General features: G+C 43.2%; 2 protein-coding genes across 4 annotated transcripts in view; both read right to left on the bottom strand.

The window, feature by feature from the left end:
• Nucleotides 1-1,793: 1,793 nt before the first annotated feature.
• On the bottom strand, nucleotides 1,794-12,952 carry LOC130191924 (E3 ubiquitin-protein ligase CBL-B-like). Of its 3 annotated transcripts, XR_008831297.1 has the most exons (7): nucleotides 11,705-12,952; nucleotides 11,531-11,586; nucleotides 11,040-11,153; nucleotides 10,233-10,403; nucleotides 9,926-10,030; nucleotides 6,140-6,268; nucleotides 4,980-5,065 (listed from the first exon to the last, which is right to left on the bottom strand). XR_008831297.1 is itself a non-coding variant. In XM_056411669.1 (6 exons), the coding sequence occupies exons 1-6, from the start codon at nucleotides 11,914-11,916 to the stop codon at nucleotides 4,797-4,799; spliced, it is 927 nt and encodes a 308-aa protein (XP_056267644.1). In that variant the 5' UTR covers nucleotides 11,917-12,947; the 3' UTR covers nucleotides 1,794-4,796. The 3 variants fall into 3 exon arrangements, 2 of the variants coding, with proteins under 2 accessions (XP_056267644.1, XP_056267645.1); XM_056411669.1 differs by lacking the exon at nucleotides 6,140-6,268 and having other exon boundaries at nucleotides 1,794-5,065; nucleotides 11,705-12,947; XM_056411670.1 differs by having other exon boundaries at nucleotides 4,976-6,268.
• A 2,120-nt stretch (nucleotides 12,953-15,072) lies between these two features.
• Nucleotides 15,073-19,658, bottom strand: part of cblb (Cbl proto-oncogene B, E3 ubiquitin protein ligase) — a 33,920-nt gene continuing 29,334 nt past the window's right edge. Inside the window, exons 13-16 of the mRNA XM_056411667.1 lie at nucleotides 17,666-17,757; nucleotides 15,611-15,790; nucleotides 15,482-15,537; nucleotides 15,073-15,103 (exon numbers count right to left, since the gene is read on the bottom strand). Of these exons, the coding sequence (XP_056267642.1) occupies nucleotides 15,652-15,790; nucleotides 17,666-17,757 (231 nt within the window). The 3' untranslated portion in view covers nucleotides 15,073-15,103; nucleotides 15,482-15,537; nucleotides 15,611-15,651. The remainder of the gene's footprint in view (nucleotides 15,104-15,481; nucleotides 15,538-15,610; nucleotides 15,791-17,665; nucleotides 17,758-19,658) is intronic.

The raw sequence follows: 19,658 nt of genomic DNA, 5'->3' as shown, positions 1-19,658 counted from the left end.
TGGCAGAGCTAACACATCAGAAAGCAACACAGTTTTCTCTCTTTTAGGAAATGATAAACAGATGGATAATGTGGCCTTTTGGTTGATATCACTGCACATCTGAATGAACTGAATTTGAGGCTACAAGGCAAGGACAATTCAATTTGTGAACTGATGACCGCTGTCCGCTCCTTTCAAAAGAAACTTGAGTTGTTCAAGGAAGACCTGCAGGGAGACTGTGCACACTTCCCAGCAGTGCAGGAACAGGTTCAGGGACAGAGAGATGCGTCTTCTTTTGTTGACTTCATTGATAAGCTGATCGTAAACTTCAGCAACCGTTTTGACAGCTTCAGCTTTGGACAGCAGCTCACCATGTTCATTCAGAACCCATTTATCATCACTGATGTCAGGGGGTTCTCAAAGGAAGTCACACAGCACTTTAAATGGGTAAATCCTGGGCCTCTCCAGATGCAACTGGTTGATCTCCAAGCAGATGTGTCCCTGAAAGAGCAGTTTCTAAGAACTGACCCTTCCACTTTCTGGCTCCAAACGGTCCCTGAGACAGCTTTTCCAGGTCTGAGGAAAGTTGCCATATACATCTTGACCATGTTTTGCTCCACCTACAACTGCGAGGCAGCTTTCTCCACGATGAATATCATCAAAAATAAATATCGTTCGAGGCTCACCAATGAGCACCTCCACATGTGCATGAGGATGGCCCTGACTCATTCAAGCCCAGGTTTAAAGTCCTGGCAGGACAAGCTAGAGCTCAATTCTCACACTGAGCAAACAAGTGGGGGAGTGGGATGCAAGAGTGATGCTCTAAAACTGTTCAATTGTTAAGATGTGTTGAGATTTATTATCTGTAAAATTGTTTGAGACTGTGAAACAAATGGGAAATTTAAGCTTTTCCTCCCTTTATTTAATTTTTCTGAAGTTAAGCACTTTATTTGATTATTATTATTTATTATTACATGCACAATTTTCATTTTGTATTTATTTTATTTTAAAATGCAGCCCTATTTTTATTTAGTTCATGAGAACATTATACATATCTGCAGTCCAGTTCTATGTTACATGATAATAAATATTGTTAAAAAGTGTTTTAATCGTACTGAATTCATTTGATTTGAAAGGTATTGATTACATGCAGATGTTGATACAACTACCAGGCTATATATATCACACTAAATAGTTAGACATTATGATCTTCTGGACCTTTGCTTCAAGAAAATTTCTCTAACTGGACCTCTTAACATTTTAGTTGAATACCCCTGGTCTACAGGGACTGCCGAAATCAACTCAGTTCCTGAGTGTAACCTTAAGATGATAGAAAATGTATGCATGTTACACATGAGGTATCACTTTCTTTCATATCTTCCACTTTATTTCAGCATTCCTTCCTTATTCAGTACCTCAAATAGCTTTTTCCTGCTCTGATATCAGTGGCTGACAGTCAGTGTGATGCTCCCTGAAGTCATAATCTGTACACAATACATCTATTGCATCTGTCCATCCTGGAGAGGGATCCTCCTCTGTTGCTCTCCTGAAGGTTTCTTCCCTTTTTTCCCCTTGAAGGGTTATTTGGGAGTTTTTCCTGATCCGATGCAAGGTTTTGGGGCAGGGATGTCTATGTGTACAGATTGTAAAGCACTCCGAGACTAATTTGTAATTTGTGAAATTGGGCTATACAAATAAACTGAATTGAATTGAATAATCACACGTGACTCAAAGGAGGTTTGATTTACAAGTAGGTAGTCATAATTCCCATGATATCATGATGAAACACAAACACACACATGAAATAAAACAAGGAAATTATGACTTTTTATTTATTTATCCATGAAAATAATATATCAAAAAGAAATATTAATAATGTATAAATTAATTGCAAAATTATGCTTTACATATTCTTATATCATGTTGTTGTCACCAAAGCACTTTAATACGAAAATGGCATTAGAAAATAAAAACTGCTTACTTTGCAACCTAAGGCCACTTTCCCCCTTCAGAAGAAACTCCAAACTGAGTAGTTCAAGCCTGAGAAAATTAAGCCTCAAGTTAAAGGAAAAAAGCCACTGAATTTGATGTCAGAACGTGATGTGGCTCGTTCTACTGAAGATAAACCAGACAAGGGTTAAATCATTGACTAATCTGTAACATTAACTATACTCTAATTATCTAAGATGTGAGTTGGAAAAGGAGAGCAGTCTTTCAGATTTCATTCTGAGGATTTTCTGGTTCAGCACAAAAAAAACCTAAATGCTTTAATATTTGTTCACCATGTAACCATGGTGATTAGGGGAGCAGATGACTTGGCTTTATCCAAGGGCTTAATTTCATGTTTTTGTTTCTGTTTTGTTTAGCTGACATATTGTTATGGCTTTGCTGTATGGGGTAAAAACATTTTTGGGAATCTGTGTCGGCACTGTCCAGGATAACAGAAATTAGAGACTCGGTTCTCAGACTGTCTTTGCACACAGCGTTGCTATTATCACTAATTGAAGCCATGAGATTATCATATGTTCACTGGAGGGTTCCCTTTTATAGTACTGCTCAAGGAAGGAAAGGATGGCAGTTGAAGCAATACATCATCAATGGTGTGCCTCTCAGATTGTAGACTTTATGAGCACATGGATATTTAGTCTCCATTACCATGCGTGTTATTCCCATGGTGGATCATGCAGCAACCTTTTGGCCACCTGGTCGGTGACTTATTCCAACACACAAAAACACCACAGAAGTACGGAAAGTGCTTTCACGTTTGGTTTCACTCCCTCATTATGAATATATGTGGAAGTAAAAATAAAAGTCATGGAGCTCTATCCTCCTGCTATTTTATCAGGATGTTCCAAGTGATTCTTCTCATTTCCAGCAACACTGAAATGTTTGCAGACACTGTGATACCTGCGTAGTGAGGAGACCTTAACCCAATAACATGTTTAAGCTCCTCCTGGGAGAAAACTATAATATATCATTTGAAATACATGTTGATAGCCATGAATGAGTATAGAGAGCCTGGAGGTGAAAATATTCAATGCCATGCATCTGTGTGTTCATACGGCTCGTCCCGGGGTATAGCTTGGAAATAAAAAAGCGGGATCTTCGACTGACTATGCTGTTCAAACACATGCTTAGGAAGTAGCATCGATTATGTAACTTTTATGGAAGCAAATACTACTAAGGGGACTGAAGCAGCCATCAATCTACACATTTAAACTTCTACAGGAAGCAATCTTTATGTCAGATTTAACCAGGATAATTTTGTTTTTTATCTGCAAAAAAACATTGAACTCTCCAAATTGCTGAGATCTGGAAACCCAGCAATATCGCTAGATAGAAGATGGGAAAGGAATAGGAGCATTCATATGATAGATAGTGTTTTAACAAACTGGGTTTAACTTTAGACTGCATATAAAGAAAGGACATAGTTGTTTTGATTCTAAAAATAATAGCTGGGTAAACAAAGCCGTTTCATGGCAAAACTACATCATCTCTAAAGGAAAAAGGCTAAGAAAACCAAATTGTTTTGCATTTGGACAAATCCAATACATGAAATGGTGAGAGATTTGACCTTAATCTCATCTCTTACTTAGAATGATTTACAGTATTCTGTTCGTCTTTACTTTGATCATTCTACAATTTTACATCAGGAACAATTTTCAATTGTTGGGAGAGGCAACTTTCACTCCAGATTAGACAGTGATTCCTCAAACATGTGGGACATGTGGCCATATGGCGGCTGTGTAATTGAAGCAGACAGGGAGGATGCAGTGTGATGGCTGCCGGGCACATTGTTTTTGGAGCTCTAACAGACACCATCTGTCTCGTTGATCTACACAACCGGTCCACTTCTGCCATTTAAATGCTTGAGCTGAAATGCAGGCACAATCGTTTGGCTTTTGGCGAGGATAAATTGTACAAAAGATATAGCACATTCATGCAGAACAAATACATTCATCAGCTTGCAGTCCTCAGATGAAGAAAAGTGATTAATCCTCTGGTCAAGGAACAGAAAAAAGAGCAAAACTAAGCCTTTCACCCTCTCCATGCATCACTCTTCTCGTCTAAAGATACCAAGTCTCACAAAAAGTGCTTCTCTGGAGCTGTGGTAGTTTTCTCCAGGGGGAAACAAGTGAATCAATCAGGCACCCTCTGGCTCCATCTAACGGCTCCCAACTCACTAGATCTTGATAAGTCAGCCAGATCCTTGACAAACACTGAAGTATTCTCCAATGGACATGGGAAGAGGAGGGAGTTAGTAAAACTGAAATATGAAATATGAAAAGAAGAAAGTAACAAAAGGAGTAAGAGAAGATAACTGGTGTAGTCTGGCTCCACCCATCGGCTTAAAAAAAAATAAAACCTGCATGTAAGGTGAAAAGAGCTGGAGATATTGTGTAAGGCTATTGTAAGGCCCTTCAACATACATCTGAACAGGGTACCGTAGCAGCAGTAGGAGGTCAGGGCTTTACAACAGGCACACAATCCAGGCCTGAAGACACACTAGAGTTTTTAAAAACTAGAAGCCAGCACTGACAAAAAAGCTCACTGTAAACAACACCAAGCCGGGTTCTTTTTTTCTTCACGGGTTTAAATCATTCACAGATGGTCTTTTTTCCCTTTTTCGATTATCTGTGTTCTACTGTGATTTGGTTTTAGCCACTTTGTTGTCCATTGTCATCCCTGTTCAGCAACAAAAAGGCAAGTCTTTTGAAATATTTCTGTTGAATACTGTAGTTCCAACAGTTCCATGCCAAGCAGAGTCCATTTTAATTGGTCCATTCAGAGGCACAGCTTCAATGTTGTGCTCTCATTTACTGTCTCTTGGTCTGGAGGTTTAGTCTTGGGGCCACTAAGGCAAACTCACGCAGAATGTTTCTGGCCACATCCACTTTGTACTGGGCGATCATCAACGCCCGCTTCACGTCCTCGAAGGAGTAGCCCTCCCCCATCAGCTTTGCGATTTTGGCATCAACGTTGTCTGACTCCAAGTTGTGGGGTTTGCCCGACTTAATATCCGGAGGGATCTTCCTGGGCAGTGGCTTGGGCGGCCTGGCAGGGGCCTGCAAACAGTCCATTGATACTTGGAGAGAGAGAAGGAGAGAAACTGTGTCAGTGGAAAGAGGCCCCTGGTCAAGTAGATATCTGTAGACTTTACAGAACAAAAGCTTTGTCATTTTTTCCAATATTATCTGAGTTTGGACCTTTATTATTATTAATAACAATGATAATAATACATTGTATTCAAGGCCCTTTTCCTGGTAAAAAACAAACAATAGAAGCAACAATAATATAAAGAGAGATAACATAACAGTAAGAAACAAAACAAAAACATGGTTAAATAGCATCACAGGTTAAAAGCAGATTTAAATAAATTAGTTTTAAGTGCTGTTTTGAAAGTGGTGAGTGATGGAAAATGTCTGAGGTGATGGGGGGGAAAGTTCCAGAGGGAGGGGGCAGCAATGGAGAAGGCCCTGTCTCTCCAGGTCCGATACTTGACAGAGTAGGGGGGTAAGGAGGTTGGCGTCTGCAGATCTGAGGTTGTGGGTGGGAGCATGTCAGTGCAGGAAGTCAGAAAGGTAAGGAGGGGTTCAGGATTGTCAACAGCTTTGTATGTGATGAGGAGAATCTTGAAATGTATGATTTGCTGTGTGAGGAGTCAGTTAAAGTCTTTGAATGACTGGGTGATGTGAGTGGGAGAATAGAAGCTAATAACAGCAGCGTGCTGGATCTATTGTCGTTGTTGATAGTTTTGGTGGATGTGCCGTACAATTCAATTCAATTCAGTTTATTTGTATAGCCCAATTTCACAAATTACAAATTAGTCTCGGAGTGCTTTACAATCTGTACACATAGACATCCCTGCCCCAAAACCTCACATCGGACCAGGAAAAACTCCCAAATAACCCTTCAGGGGGGAAAAAAGGGAAGAAACCTGCAGGAGAGCAACAGAGGAGGATCCCTCTCCAGGATGGACAGATGCAATAGATGTAATGTGTACAGAAGGACAGATTTAGAGTTAAAATACATTCAATGAATATGACAGAGTGTATGAATAGTTCATAGGCATATTCCACGATGGAGACCTCCACGATCCATCAGGCAGATGGCGGTGGGGAGGAGGAGTGGGCGGAGTCTCAACAGGACAGTGGCGTACTCAGGAGCAGGAATTCCACGACCCAGACCTCGATGATCCATCAGGCAGATAGGATCTATGCCGTCTCATAGGGTCCGATGCAGCAGTCCAGTCGAGAGGTGATGAAGACGAGGATGAGTGTTTCTGTGCCTGAAGAGGAGAGGGAGGGGTATAGATGGATGATGGTTTCAAGACGAAAGAAGGCGGTTTGTGTGATGTGCTTGACGTGGTGTAGGTAGTGGGTGTGCTGGATTTGGTGGAGATGTAGAGCTGTGTGTTGTCGGGTGGTGTCTGATGTTGCCACGGTGGGGAGCAAGTAGAGAATGAAGAAGAGGGGGCCGAGGACTGAACCTTGGGGGACACCTTGAGGAACTGGGGCTGTTAGACTTAGATTTAATGATGATGAGGTCTAGTAGGATTAGGATGTAGAGGGAGAGGAGGATGGAGTGGTTGATGGTGTCAAAGGCTGTATTGAGGTCTTGTAGGATTAGGATGTAGAGGGAGAGGAGGATGGAGTGGTTGATGGTGTCAAAGGCTGTATTGAGGTCTTGTAGGATTAGGATGTAGAGGGAGAGGAGGATGGAGTGGTTGGTTGATGGTGTTAAAGGCTGCACTGAGGTGCAGTAGGATGAGGTTGTAGAGCACACAAACACAAGGCCCGCTGGCCAAATCCGGCCCGCCACGTCATTTTTATGTGGCCCGCGACGGCTTGAAAGACATGGGTGGGGGAAGAACAGATAATCGAACTCTTAGTTGCTTTACTAGCATGAGTTTACTAGAGTTTACTCGCCAGACTAAGCACTCGAGAGGGGGCGTGGCTTATCGCCATAAAAACAGTTCATTACCACTGTCCACCATAGAGGAAATAACCACTATTCCTTCTTTGTACATGTTGTGGAAGTCCCACAAACGTCGGACCATCGAGCCCTTGTATTTGGATTCATAATATTAATATTATATACAATATTATCCGTAGCCGCACACAGCTTCTCCAGGAACTGTGTCTGGATGACTGCCGCTTCCACACAATCAACTTATCCTGCATAGTTTCCGATTCAACAACGCCATGACGTCAGTGATGTCAGGCGGAGCATCTCAACGCTGATTGGCTATAACTACACAGCGGCACAACAATGTTTCCATCCTCTGCTCCTTCATCACCGTCTAGTACGCTGCAATAAGGACCAGGGCAGGCTGCAGCACATTATTCGCTCTGCTGAGAGGGTGATTGGCTGCAATCTGCCATCCCTTCAGGCCTTGTTCGCTTCAAGCGTGCAAGAAAGATTGTAGCCGACCCCTCTCACCCTGGGCACAAACTGTTTTGAGTCCCTTCCATCTGTCAGGAGGCTGCGGTCTATCAGGATCTCACGCCACACAAATAGTTTCTTCACGTCGGCAGTCAGGCTCTTTAACAGAGCCCGGGTCCCCGACTGACTGACCGTCATCCCCAGGACAATTTCCTTCCGGTCACCCTGCACGTCCCTTAATTCTTCACATCACCTAATTCTTCACTTAAATACAGTTAACTCTTCACTGTTAATACACTTGTCACTTTAAACTTACTACAAAAATGACAACACTCGTTAAAGTACTGAAACCTGCCTGTCTGTGCACTTTATTTTATATTAATTCTTAATTCTTGCACTCTGTTGATTGTTGTTGGTTGTTTCTAATGTTATTTTCTATTTTTGCACCACCCGCCATGACAAATTATTTGTATGTGTAAACATACATGGCAAAAAAAGGTTCAGATTCTGATGGTGCGTGTCTGTTTGGGGTTATGGGATGCGGATGTCAATGTCCACGGTAGATAATAGAGATGACCAGGGGTTAAGGACCAGAGAGCTTAAATGTCAGGTGCTCAAATGAGGATGGAGTTTGGATGGTAGTCAGGCTGGTTTTCAGTTTTCATGTGTAAACAGCTCCGATTCCTCCTCCGCGGACATCAGGGTGTGGTTTGTCCAGGGAATTACATCCAGAGTGGGTGGTTTGGTCGAGTGCATTGTAGTCCAGGTTTTCTTTCAAAGTTTCAGTCAGACAGAGAATATCAAGGTTGTTGTCGGTAATTAATTTATTGATGATTAGTTCAAGAGAAAATTTAGCAATTTTCAAGGAGTGTTTTGAGAGGATTTGGGTAGTGTCGGGAGGTTGGCTGTATTCACGGCCGTTTGTTGTGATGACATTAAAAGGGAGTGGGCTTGCACTGGTTCCACAGAGACAGGATTGAGTTGACACAGGTGGGTTTGCAGATGATGAACTTGCACTGGGAGCCGATGTGGACATATCTAGGATGGATGTTAGAGGTTGTTTCAGTTTATGGCTCTCTGAAGGCCGTGTGGAAGTGGCAGCCTGTCTGCCACTACAGTCTGAATGGGGAGAGCTGCAGCTGAGTGGGTTAATGACTGGTCAGGCCAGTAGGGGAAGCTGTCGGGCAGTTAAGGAAGGATGTCAGGGGCCTTTGCTCTAGGCCAGGGGTCAGGAACCTTTTTGACTGGGAGAGCCATAAGGTGACTTTTTCTTTGCTCCGCCCCGATGCGCGCACACATGCCGGCATCGGCGCTCTGCGGTGCGCGAGACGGCGAGCGGAGAAGTGTTGCTGTTGTGTAGAGACGATCAATAACAGACGTTTAGTTTAATAAAAGAACAAAGACGTCTTTAAGAAAGGGACCTTAAATTACTTCTGCTGTGATCTGGCGCGATAGAGAAAATTACAGAGTGGCGGGTGGAGATTTTTGTTTTTTAAACTCAAACTCAAAAGAGCCATATGCCGTCACCGGAAGAGCCATATATGGTTCGCGAGCCATAGGTTCCCGACCCCTGCTCTAGGCCCTGGGAAACAGTGTGTGGCTGCCTTGAAGAAACGTATCTTCCTTCAAATTCAATCCCCAATTATCACTGTGGTCAGAGAGAAAAGCGGGCGAGAGGGTAACACTGTGCGCTTAGCGTGAATGGATGGAGGAGGCGAAGATTTGGCCAGTAATGGCGGAGAGGACAAAGGACAGAGAGCGGAGGGCAGGATCTCGCCGCGGTGCCGATGTAAAGAGCGGGAGGTGCCCTTGGCTGGCAGCTCTGAGTTGGAAAGGACCCAGAGCCGCGAGGTCGAGGAAGCTGGGAGTCCCTTGCCAAAGGAGGAAAGTCCTGGAGGGCAAGGATTTTGTATTTATTTTCCAACTGGACTTGAGTATAGTGGTGAGTGGCAGGAGAAGGATGCCTCCTTCCAGAGCTGCTGTGAGCACGTACCAGGGCTTGTTGCGAGATGGAGTGGAGCTGACCAGGGCTTTATGCTTAGCCACGAGCCGGAGCCAGGAATCCTCAGGGACTGGGACCGGAGGAGGGGAGGATCATTGGTTGTGTCTGTTTGTACTTGATCAAAGCTGATGGTGTCCATGAGTTGCTTGGCATCCTGGATCTTGTAAAGTGTGGATATTCTTCCTTTCAGATCTGATTTTATCGACCAGGCGGGAACAGCTGACAGTCGGATGGAGAGGTGAGTGGAGCCATATTAGATGTGGCGGACACAGGGGCTCCAGCCCACAGCGTATTATTAAGTAATCACTGTCATACGCTAGAAAGCAGATATTGAGATATTCACTGCCAATATCTCCTCAATTCCAGAGATGGACAAACATGGTCTGCCTGCTTCAAGGGATAAAACAGGATATGGTCTGGAAAAAAAGAAAACTGAAACCAAACACAATTAAGCAGATTTGGAGTTCAAAGTTTCAGACAAACTTTTGCACGTCTGCTCATCTGGATTTGTGTTTTGAGCCATATGTGTGCATGTGCTGAGAAGGTTGAGGTACCTACCTTGATGATCGTACTCCAGGCAGCCCCTGGAGCCTTTATCATGCTCCGCGTGTCGTCGGACTGGAGGCAGAGGAGCAGCATTGTTCAGAATGTCAAACACTGTGCCTAGACCAAAGACAACAGTGACAAGGGAGCCGGTGGGTCAAGAAAGTGATGCTCTGTTTCTTGTGGATTTTTCCACACTTCGGTTAGCATAAGAAACACTTTATTCCCTGTGATTGACAGTCATTAGCTTGGCATAAAACTGTAGGAGAAGCACTTAACTTGTATCTTATTGCACAACTTTGATCAGAACGAGAAAGCTTACTGGGGGTTAACAGCAAGTGCTCGTGTCCAGAGGGGGGCCTATGTGGTCGTGCACTGACAGAAGAGGAGCACGTGGAGGAGTTGCAGGATGAGGACGGAGAAGAGGAGGAGAGGTCGGTGAAGCTGTGTCTTGCCGGTGGAGGAGGAGGCTGGGACGGAGCGACTTCTAATGCTGAAAGAAAGACAAGACTGAACTCTCTGCTCTGATTCACAGTTCCTACTTATTCCAGAAGGAGCTGCCTGATGGTCATCTGTTAAGCCTTTGACAGGTCCACTGATCAGTCTTTTCCGGTAAGCGTATTGCATCACTTCTGGTTGCCAGCTTAGCAGCTAGCGATGGCTTCTTTCTCTTCCTCACCCATTCCCTCTTGCTCAGTCTGTCTCATGTATAGTTATTCCGTCTAAACCGTCTACCTGTCTCTTGGACCCCATCCCGACGATGCTGAATAAAGATGTTTTGCCTTTAATTGGCAGCTCTCCATTATCAATGTGTCTTTGCTAACAGGCCATGTACCACATTCCTTCCAAGTAGTTGCAATTAAACCTCTCCTGAAGAAGCCCCCTTTGGATCCAGAGGTGTTGGCTAACTACAGACCGATCTCTAACCTCCTCTTCCTCTCTAAGATCCTTGAGAAACTAGTCACGCACCAGTTGTGTGATTTTCTACATCATAATAGTTTATTTGAGGAGGATCTGACTGAAACTGAACAGGAAAGCCAGGGTGGCAGAGGTGTTGAGACAGACAGGGAGCTGTGGCTTGGGGAGTGTAGGTGGGTGGTGGGGATGTGATCAGGTCAAGGTGGGCTACCTTGTGGGGGCAGCAGAATGTCATAGTCAGAAGGTATCTTGCTGGTGTTGAAGGGACAGAGGGCCGTATGTGCCACCCGTGAGACCAACCCCCTGACCGACTCAGAGTGTCCGCCTAAGTATCAGAAGCAAAGAAGACTTTTTCAGTGATTATGGTCTTTCACCTATTTCAATAAACGAGACAGAATGAGATGCTCTACCGTTATCAAGATCAATAATTTCAACAAAAAACTGATACTGTACTAGAAACAAAATTAAATTACTGTTTCTGATTGTAAGTCTCAACTAGAACATTGTAAGACTCAAGTTTCAATCACGGTCTCTTAATATAATCATACACTTAGTACAAACCATTTGTGAGCATCACATTCACCCTGCTCATTGCAACATTCACCACATTAGATGAAGATGCCAATGATCTCACAGTACGATGTAATCAGATCAAATGTAGAATTGTGATGTTCAATCATCTCTGGTGGTTTCAGGACTCACCAGGCTCCAGGGGCTTCTCGTCAATGGAGGGCTCTGGAGAGCCGTTCTCAGAGTGCCTGAATTAGAAGAAATATTTTGGGTTAACAGCAGCCTAATTAAACTCTAAGGAAACCATCATAGATGGATTACCATAGCAGCTTTAAAACATTGAAAGATGTACCCAGCAGGTACTACCTGCTGGGTACAGAGATGCTGATGGGAGCCTGGCTCAAGCAGAGGTTGGATGAAGGGATCTGATAGTCATCCTCCATTCTCTCCATCACTCCCCGCTGTCGTTCTCCCATAGGGTTGCTGAAAGGGTTGGAGGGTCTGAAAAGATTACCATTTATCAACCCAACAATTAGCATCACTTGTACAGTTATTACAATGACTGCAATCCCTGACATGTTCCCAGTCCCATTAGAATCCCATCAGATTATAGTGCTGGGGGGCAGTAAAGACAGGCAAAGGTGCAGCAAGATTCATTATTTTACATTTCTTATTGTATACTTTAACAATGTTTCACCACACTACACATGCTTTTACTTGTCCAGTTATCTGCGGCAGGGCAAAAAATTAATCTCTGCATGAGTAGGAGTTATGCGGATTTGAGTAGAATCTGAAGTCTCTCACTGATGGGTTCAGATTCCTCCATACATCTGTCAAATGTATATCATCTAGCATTTAAGTCAAGCACCTGCACTCGTTCTTCTATTTGTGTCTGCTGGGGACCTTCTAATTTGTAAGCACAATGTCACATTTACTGCATTATTTATTGTATTGTCCAAATGGAAGTAATAAACATTATGTAAAAACCCTGCTGTTTGTTGAAGTAAGATGCTTTTTGACCAGCTATCACGGCACTCAATTGCAACTGAAAAGATGCATCAGTGTAAACAGAGCCTATAAAATGCTGATATATTTTAACCCTCAACAGTCTGAGAAGACAGAGAGCGTCTTGACAGGACAGGTTTTAGCTTGGACAAATATCCATCACTGTAGGTTGTGTGATAGTGCAGTTCCCAACATCATGTGTGAGAGCTGACTTTTTAATCCTGTTTGAAGTCAACTAGACTCACAGTGGTGTAGTGGTTAGCACTGTCGCCTTTCAACTGGCTCCAACCTGTTCACTTGCCCCACCTGAACTGTGTTTACCTATCTGCCATGATACAGTACAATGTTATTGTGCTGTAAAGGTGCAAAGTACACCAACAGTTGTGTCTTGAGTAGGTCATGATTAAACAGTAAAGGAACTGTTGAAAGATGCAGGACCTTCATCAGCCAATCAGTTACAAAAAACACCTGTGCAGCCTAATATCCAATCCTAACCACTGAAACATTAAAGATGTAAACTGAGCAGGTAGATGCAGTAATGACCAAATAAACATACAGGTTCAGGTTTGGGCTTTTGGGAATGAATGGTTGTCTCCATATGAATAGCAATATAAACATGTCACACTGCGAATATAACCTATGCTACAAAATGCAAGTCAGCTAAATGTTCCTTGTGTAAGGGAAGTGTGGACATCACTAACAACATTACAATATTTTACAGCACTAAATTGTTTTCAGCAGGACCGTAGCTTCCCCTTTCAGCTCGAGCTTCATGAGAAGTGATAGTTATATTCCCTGCCTCCACTTCAGCCCAATACACATAAATGTCTAATCTAATTCTGGCTGGAGCTAAAAGGCTATTAGAGGTTCAGCAATCATTTTTAAAAGCTGTGTCTAACCAGAATTTCCCCTAAGGCCACTAGACCTCTGGTAGAAGACCCCTGAGTCTGAAACCACAGTTAAAATAAAGGAGGAGGTTCAGATGCAATAGAACTTTGAAATAAAAGTAAAGGCAATGGAACAAGTAATTATTTTTATTATTTTTAATATTTTCTTTGCCACAAACACATCGGCACTAACAACATACGACCGCAGCACACTTTTGGACATAAACTTTTGCGCAAAACAAGGGTTTTGTCCACTTTTTCCATCGATCCAGCGTGGCGGCAGAGATTGTACAGCGAACCACAACAACAACAGTGGAGCCGCTACTACGGGGACGACGAAAACATCGAGGAAACGGAGCGGATTCGAACAGACTGAGAGTTCAAGCCCACCGTCCACCTCTGCCCAGCATCCTTCTTGCTAACGTCCAGTCTCTGGAAAATAAGATGGATGATTTTAGGGCAAGGATCAGATTCCAACGGGACATGCGGGATTGTAACATCTTTGTCTGACGGAAACTTGGCTGACCCGCTGGTGCCGGATCAGTCATATGCCCAACCGAGTCCTTCTCTGTTTCCGTGCAGACAGAACGGAAGAGTCTGGTAAATCTAAGGGTGGAGGGGTTTGCTTCATGACAAACAACATGTGGTGTGACCCCCAAGAACATTAAGACTCTTTCTCGTTTCTGCTCGGCGAACCTGGAACATCTGAGGATCTCATGCCGTCCATTCTACCTTCCCCGGGAGTTCAGCTCGGTCATCACCACAGCCGTCTACATTCCACCACAAGCGGACACCGGCGTAGCACTATCGGACCTACATGATGTGTTATGTCGGCATCAGAACAAGTATCCCGACGCGGCTGTGGTGGTGGCTGGGGACTTTAACAAGGCAAACCTAAAAAAAGTCATGCCGAACTTTCACCAGCACATTACGTGCTACCAGAGGGGAAAGAACGTTGGACCACTGCTATACGCCATTCAAGAGAGGCTACAAGGCTGTCTCTCTCCCTCCGTTAGGGAAATCAGACCATGCCGCCAGGATGAGGACGGAGAAGAGGAGGAGAGGTCGGTGAAGCTGTGTCTTGCCGGTGGAGGAGGAGGCTGGGACGGAGCGACTTCTAATGCTGAAAGAAAGACAAGACTGAACTCTCTGCTCTGATTCACAGTTCCTACTTATTCCAGAAGGAGCTGCCTGATGGTCATCTGTTAAGCCTTTGACAGGTCCACTGATCAGTCTTTTCCGGTAAGCGTATTGCATCACTTCTGGTTGCCAGCTTAGCAGCTAGCGATGGCTTCTTTCTCTTCCTCACCCATTCCCTCTTGCTCAGTCTGTCTCATGTATAGTTATTCCGTCTAAACCGTCTACCTGTCTCTTGGACCCCATCCCGACGATGCTGAATAAAGATGTTTTGCCTTTAATTGGCAGCTCTCCATTATCAATGTGTCTTTGCTAACAGGCCATGTACCACATTCCTTCCAAGTAGTTGCAATTAAACCTCTCCTGAAGAAGCCCCCTTTGGATCCAGAGGTGTTGGCTAACTACAGACCGATCTCTAACCTCCTCTTCCTCTCTAAGATCCTTGAGAAACTAGTCGCGCACCAGTTGTGTGATTTTCTACATCATAATAGTTTATTTGAGGAGGATCTGACTGAAACTGAACAGGAAAGCCAGGGTGGCAGAGGTGTTGAGACAGACAGGGAGCTGTGGCTTGGGGAGTGTAGGTGGGTGGTGGGGATGTGATCAGGTCAAGGTGGGCTACCTTGTGGGGGCAGCAGAATGTCATAGTCAGAAGGTATCTTGCTGGTGTTGAAGGGACAGAGGGCCGTATGTGCCACCCGTGTGACCAACCCCCTGACCGACTCAGAGTGTCCGCCTAAGTATCAGAAGCAAAGAAGACTTTTTCAGTGATTATGGTCTTTCACCTATTTCAATAAACGAGACAGAATGAGATGCTCTACCGTTATCAAGATCAATAATTTCAACAAAAAACTGATACTGTACTAGAAACAAAATTAAATTACTGTTTCTGATTGTAAGTCTCCAACTAGAACATTGTAAGACTCAAGTTTCAATCACGGTCTCTTAATATAATCATACACTTAGTACAAACCATTTGTGAGCATCACATTCACCCTGCTCATTGCAACATTCACCACATTAGATGAAGATGCCAATGATCTCACAGTACGATGTAATCAGATCAAATGTAGAATTGTGATGTTCAATCATCTCTGGTGGTTTCAGGACTCACCAGGCTCCAGGGGCTTCTCGTCAATGGAGGGCTCTGGAGAGCCGTTCTCAGAGTGCCTGAATTAGAAGAAATATTTTGGGTTAACAGCAGCCTAATTAAACTCTAAGGAAACCATCATAGATGGATTACCATAGCAGCTTTAAAACATTGAAAGATGTACCCAGCAGGTACTACCTGCTGGGTACAGAGATGCTGATGGGAGCCTGGCTCAAGCAGAGGTTGGATGAAGGGATCTGATAGTCATCCTCCATTCTCTCCATCACTCCCCGCTGTCGTTCTCCCATAGGGTTGCTGAAAGGGTTGGAGGGTCTGAAAAGATTACCATTTATCAACCCAACAATTAGCATCACTTGTACAGTTATTACATTCAAACTGCAATCCCTGACATGTTCCCAGTCCCATTAGAATCCCATCAGATTATAGTGCTGGGGGGCAGTAAAGACAGGCAAAGGTGCAGCAAGATTCATTATTTTACATTTCTTATTGTATACTTTAACAATGTTTCACCACACTACACATGCTTTTACTTGTCCAGTTATCTGCGGCAGGGCAAAAAATTAATCTCTGCATGAGTAGGAGTTATGCGGATTAGAGTAGAATGTGAAGTCTCTCACTGATGGGTTCAGATTCCTCCATACATCTGTCAAATGTATATCATCTAGCATTTAAGTCAAGCACCTGCACTCGTTCTTCTATTTATGTCTGCTGGGGACCTTCTAATTTGTAAGCACAATGTCACATTTACTGCATTATTTATTGTATTGTCCAAATGGAAGTAATAAACATTATGTAAAAACCCTGCTGTTTGTTGAAGTAAGATGCTTTTTGACCAGCTATCACGGCACTCAATTGCAACTGAAAAGATGCATCAGTGTAAACAGAGCCTATAAAATGCTGATATATTTTAACCCTCAACAGTCTGAGAAGACAGAGAGCGTCTTGACAGGACAGGTTTTAGCTTGGACAAATATCCATCACTGTAGGTTGTGTGATAGTGCAGTTCCCAACATCATGTGTGAGAGCTGACTTTTTAATCCTGTTTGAAGTCAACTAGACTCACAGTGGTGTAGTGGTTAGCACTGTCGCCTTTCAACTGGCTCCAACCTGTTCACTTGCCCCACCTGAACTGTGTTTACCTATCTGCCATGATACAGTACAATGTTATTGTGCTGTAAAGGTGCAAAGTACACCAACAGTTGTGTCTTGAGTAGGTCATGATTAAACAGTAAAGGAACTGTTGAAAGATGCAGGACCTTCATCAGCCAATCAGTTACAAAAAACACCTGTGCAGCCTAATATCCAATCCTAACCACTGAAACATTAAAGATGTAAACTGAGCAGGTAGATGCAGTAATGACCAAATAAACATACAGGTTCAGGTTTGGGCTTTTGGGAATGAATGGTTGTCTCCATATGAATAGCAATATAAACATGTCACACTGCGAATATAACCTATGCTCGCAAAATGCAAGTCAGCTAAATGTTCCCTTGTGTAAGGGAAGTGTGTGGACATCACTAACAACATTACAATATTTTACAGCACTAAATTGTTTTCAGCAGGACCGTAGCTTCCCCTTTCAGCTCGAGCTTCATGAGAAGTGATAGTTATATTCCCTGCCTCCACTTCAGCCCAATACACATAAATGTCTAATCTAATTCTGGCTGGAGCTAAAAGGCTATTAGAGGTTCAGCAATCATTTTTAAAAGCTGTGTCTAACCAGAATTTCCCCTAAGGCCACTAGACCTCTGGTAGAAGACCCCTGAGTCTGAAACCACAGTTAAAATAAAGGAGGAGGTTCAGATGCAATAGAACTTTGAAATAAAAGTAAAGGCAATGGAACAAGTAATATCTAGCTAGTGCTGAACTGAATGCTACTCAAATCTAAAACATTAGTCCAAGTGTGTCACACAAGTCTGCTTTAAGACCATAGACTAGACAGCTATTTTGTTATATTCCCATTTACATCTACACAAGTCTTACAATTATTTTGTTTGCATAAAATGCTCAACAGACTTTTGTCCAGCATCTTTCATCCCTGCATGTTCAGTAGGAGCTCACTGGTTGCAGTAATATATCAATGCATGGACAAGGCAATCTTTTCCGCCCATATTCTACAAATGTGCTGTTCAGATGTATCATATTTCCAATGTAACGTTGCGTGTGTGTGCATGTGTGATACTCACTTATGGCTACTGGCAAGCGTGGACTGCTTTGGCGAGTGCCGTGAGGGAAGGATATCATAATCGTCGCTGACTTGAACACCATTAGAAAAAGGCTGCACACAGAAGAGAAGGGGGAGAATTATAAAATGCACAATGTAACAACTGAAAAGTTATACCAACTGAATTGATGAACTTAAATAAACTTAAGTATAGTATATTATGCTTTAGATATGTCATGTTATTCCCTGTTTCTCTTGGGGTAGTGGAGTCCTTATCACTTATCAAACACATCCAACTCTGCAGTAAACAGAAACATTTTACCCACTTTCTGTAGCTTCAAATCCACTCACTAAAAAGGCAGTGTGTGGGTTGAATGATTCAGATTGTGTATTTACATGCAAATTATTGGTTTTAATCAAACCTTCTCAAACTACAGACCATCTTGAGATGGGTTCAGGTCGCAGTGCCAAATCAGACCAGAAGTGTAAAGTGGGGAGCCCAATGGCCCCTTCTCCACTTCCTACCCTTCTACTTCTGGCGCCCTTGCTCAGACCAAAACAATATTCTCCTATATTTTGATCTCAACAACACAACTGTGAAGTTTCAGTGCATATTTCCCTCTGTTTGCACTATTCCAAAGACGAAATCTGTCCGTAAGCAGAAATTTAAAAAACACTTTGCAAAAAACTCAAAACCTCCCCTTTATGTGAGCGAATGCATGCACGCACGCACGCACATCCCTGGCAGAGGCCACTAAGGTAGTCAAAAAACTCCTTGGTTGTATATCACTATGTTTTAGGAAAGGAATCCAGAGTTATATTATATAACACATTCCCAGAGCGCCTCCAGGAGGCCTGTAAAAAAGGACAGCATCTCTGAGTGACAAAGAAAGAAGTAAGTAAGTTCTACTACTGGGCAGCACGAATGCGGTACATATGAGTGGGTGAATCCAGAGGCTACAAATGTATAAATTGACATGGAGTCGGCAAATTGTGGCTTACTCACTTTAAAGAATTGTCCCTTCTGGAGCAACTTGTCAAACTCTATGAGGGAGAACCTGAAGAGCAAATACTCTCTCCAACAGTCCCATTTCTTTCGCTATTTACAAATAAGACAATATGTACCCAAAACCTTGGATACCACAAACATGTGCTTCCTGGAGGAAATCCTCACACAACCCATACCAAGAAGATTAATCTCTCATGTCAATGAAGCCTTCGGCCTAAATCTTAATTACTCCACTGACCACATCCGCAAACAGTGGCAGATGGACATGGAGGATCAGATAGAGAAAAATGTATGGACATCAATTATGGAACACATACTTAACATCCTGAGCTGTAGCACAGATAGAGAAAGACAATTCAAAACATTACATAGACAGCATTGTACACCACTGCTGAGGTGCAGGATTGGCCTAGGAAGTAAAAGATGAGGTGGTTTCTTTGAACGGATATTACCTGGAGCTTTAACCTCCTCAATGTGTTCTGGCAGCTAAAGTGAGAAGTGCAAGGAGTGACAACAACACTAACCTGGAATACTATTGTATTTGGCACGAAAGACAATTCTTAAATTCTGGATTTCTAAAGATACCCCTTTTATAGATGATTGGTAGAAGGGGATTTTGGAAGTTCTCCCCCTGGAAAAGATGACCCACACCCTCCATGACGATGTCAAAAAGATTTGTCAAGATATGGAAAGCGTACTTTGTCTGTTTGTTTTGTTCTTTACCTTTTTCTTTCTCCTTTCCCTCTGTATATTGTATCACAAGACTCCTCGGAGGAGTTTGCCTAACCTGATCTCATCCGATACTTCGGTAAGCGTATTGCCTCACTTCCTTTTGTCAGCGTGTCTACTATCTGATAGGATAGCGTAATTTCACAGCTCTAGCTAAACCAAGCTAATTGTGTGATATTCTTTAGTACAAGTGGCTGATTACCTGCTGTACATCTTTTACATTTGAACACTCAGCTCTCTCTCCTTATTTTAGCGACTTATCGCTTAAATCCAAGTA

The sequence above is a fragment of the Pseudoliparis swirei genome, chromosome 3 (genome assembly GCF_029220125.1).
Source record: "Pseudoliparis swirei isolate HS2019 ecotype Mariana Trench chromosome 3, NWPU_hadal_v1, whole genome shotgun sequence".
Taxonomy (NCBI): Eukaryota; Metazoa; Chordata; class Actinopteri; order Perciformes; family Liparidae; genus Pseudoliparis; species Pseudoliparis swirei.
Note: the sequence above shows the minus strand (reverse complement) of the source record. Positions and strands in the feature narration are given on the sequence as shown.

Coding starts and splice junctions, on each gene's coding strand:
- LOC130191924 (XM_056411669.1), bottom strand. CDS start 11,916: ATGTCAGGGATTGCAGTCATTGTAATAACTGTACAAGTGATGCTAATT. Junction 11,587..11,704: donor AGCATCTCTGTACCCAGCAG/GTAGTACCTGCT, acceptor CTTCTAATTCAG/GCACTCTGAGAACGGCTCTC. Junction 10,404..11,039: donor CATTCTGCTGCCCCCACAAG/GTAGCCCACCTT, acceptor TCTTTCTTTCAG/CATTAGAAGTCGCTCCGTCC.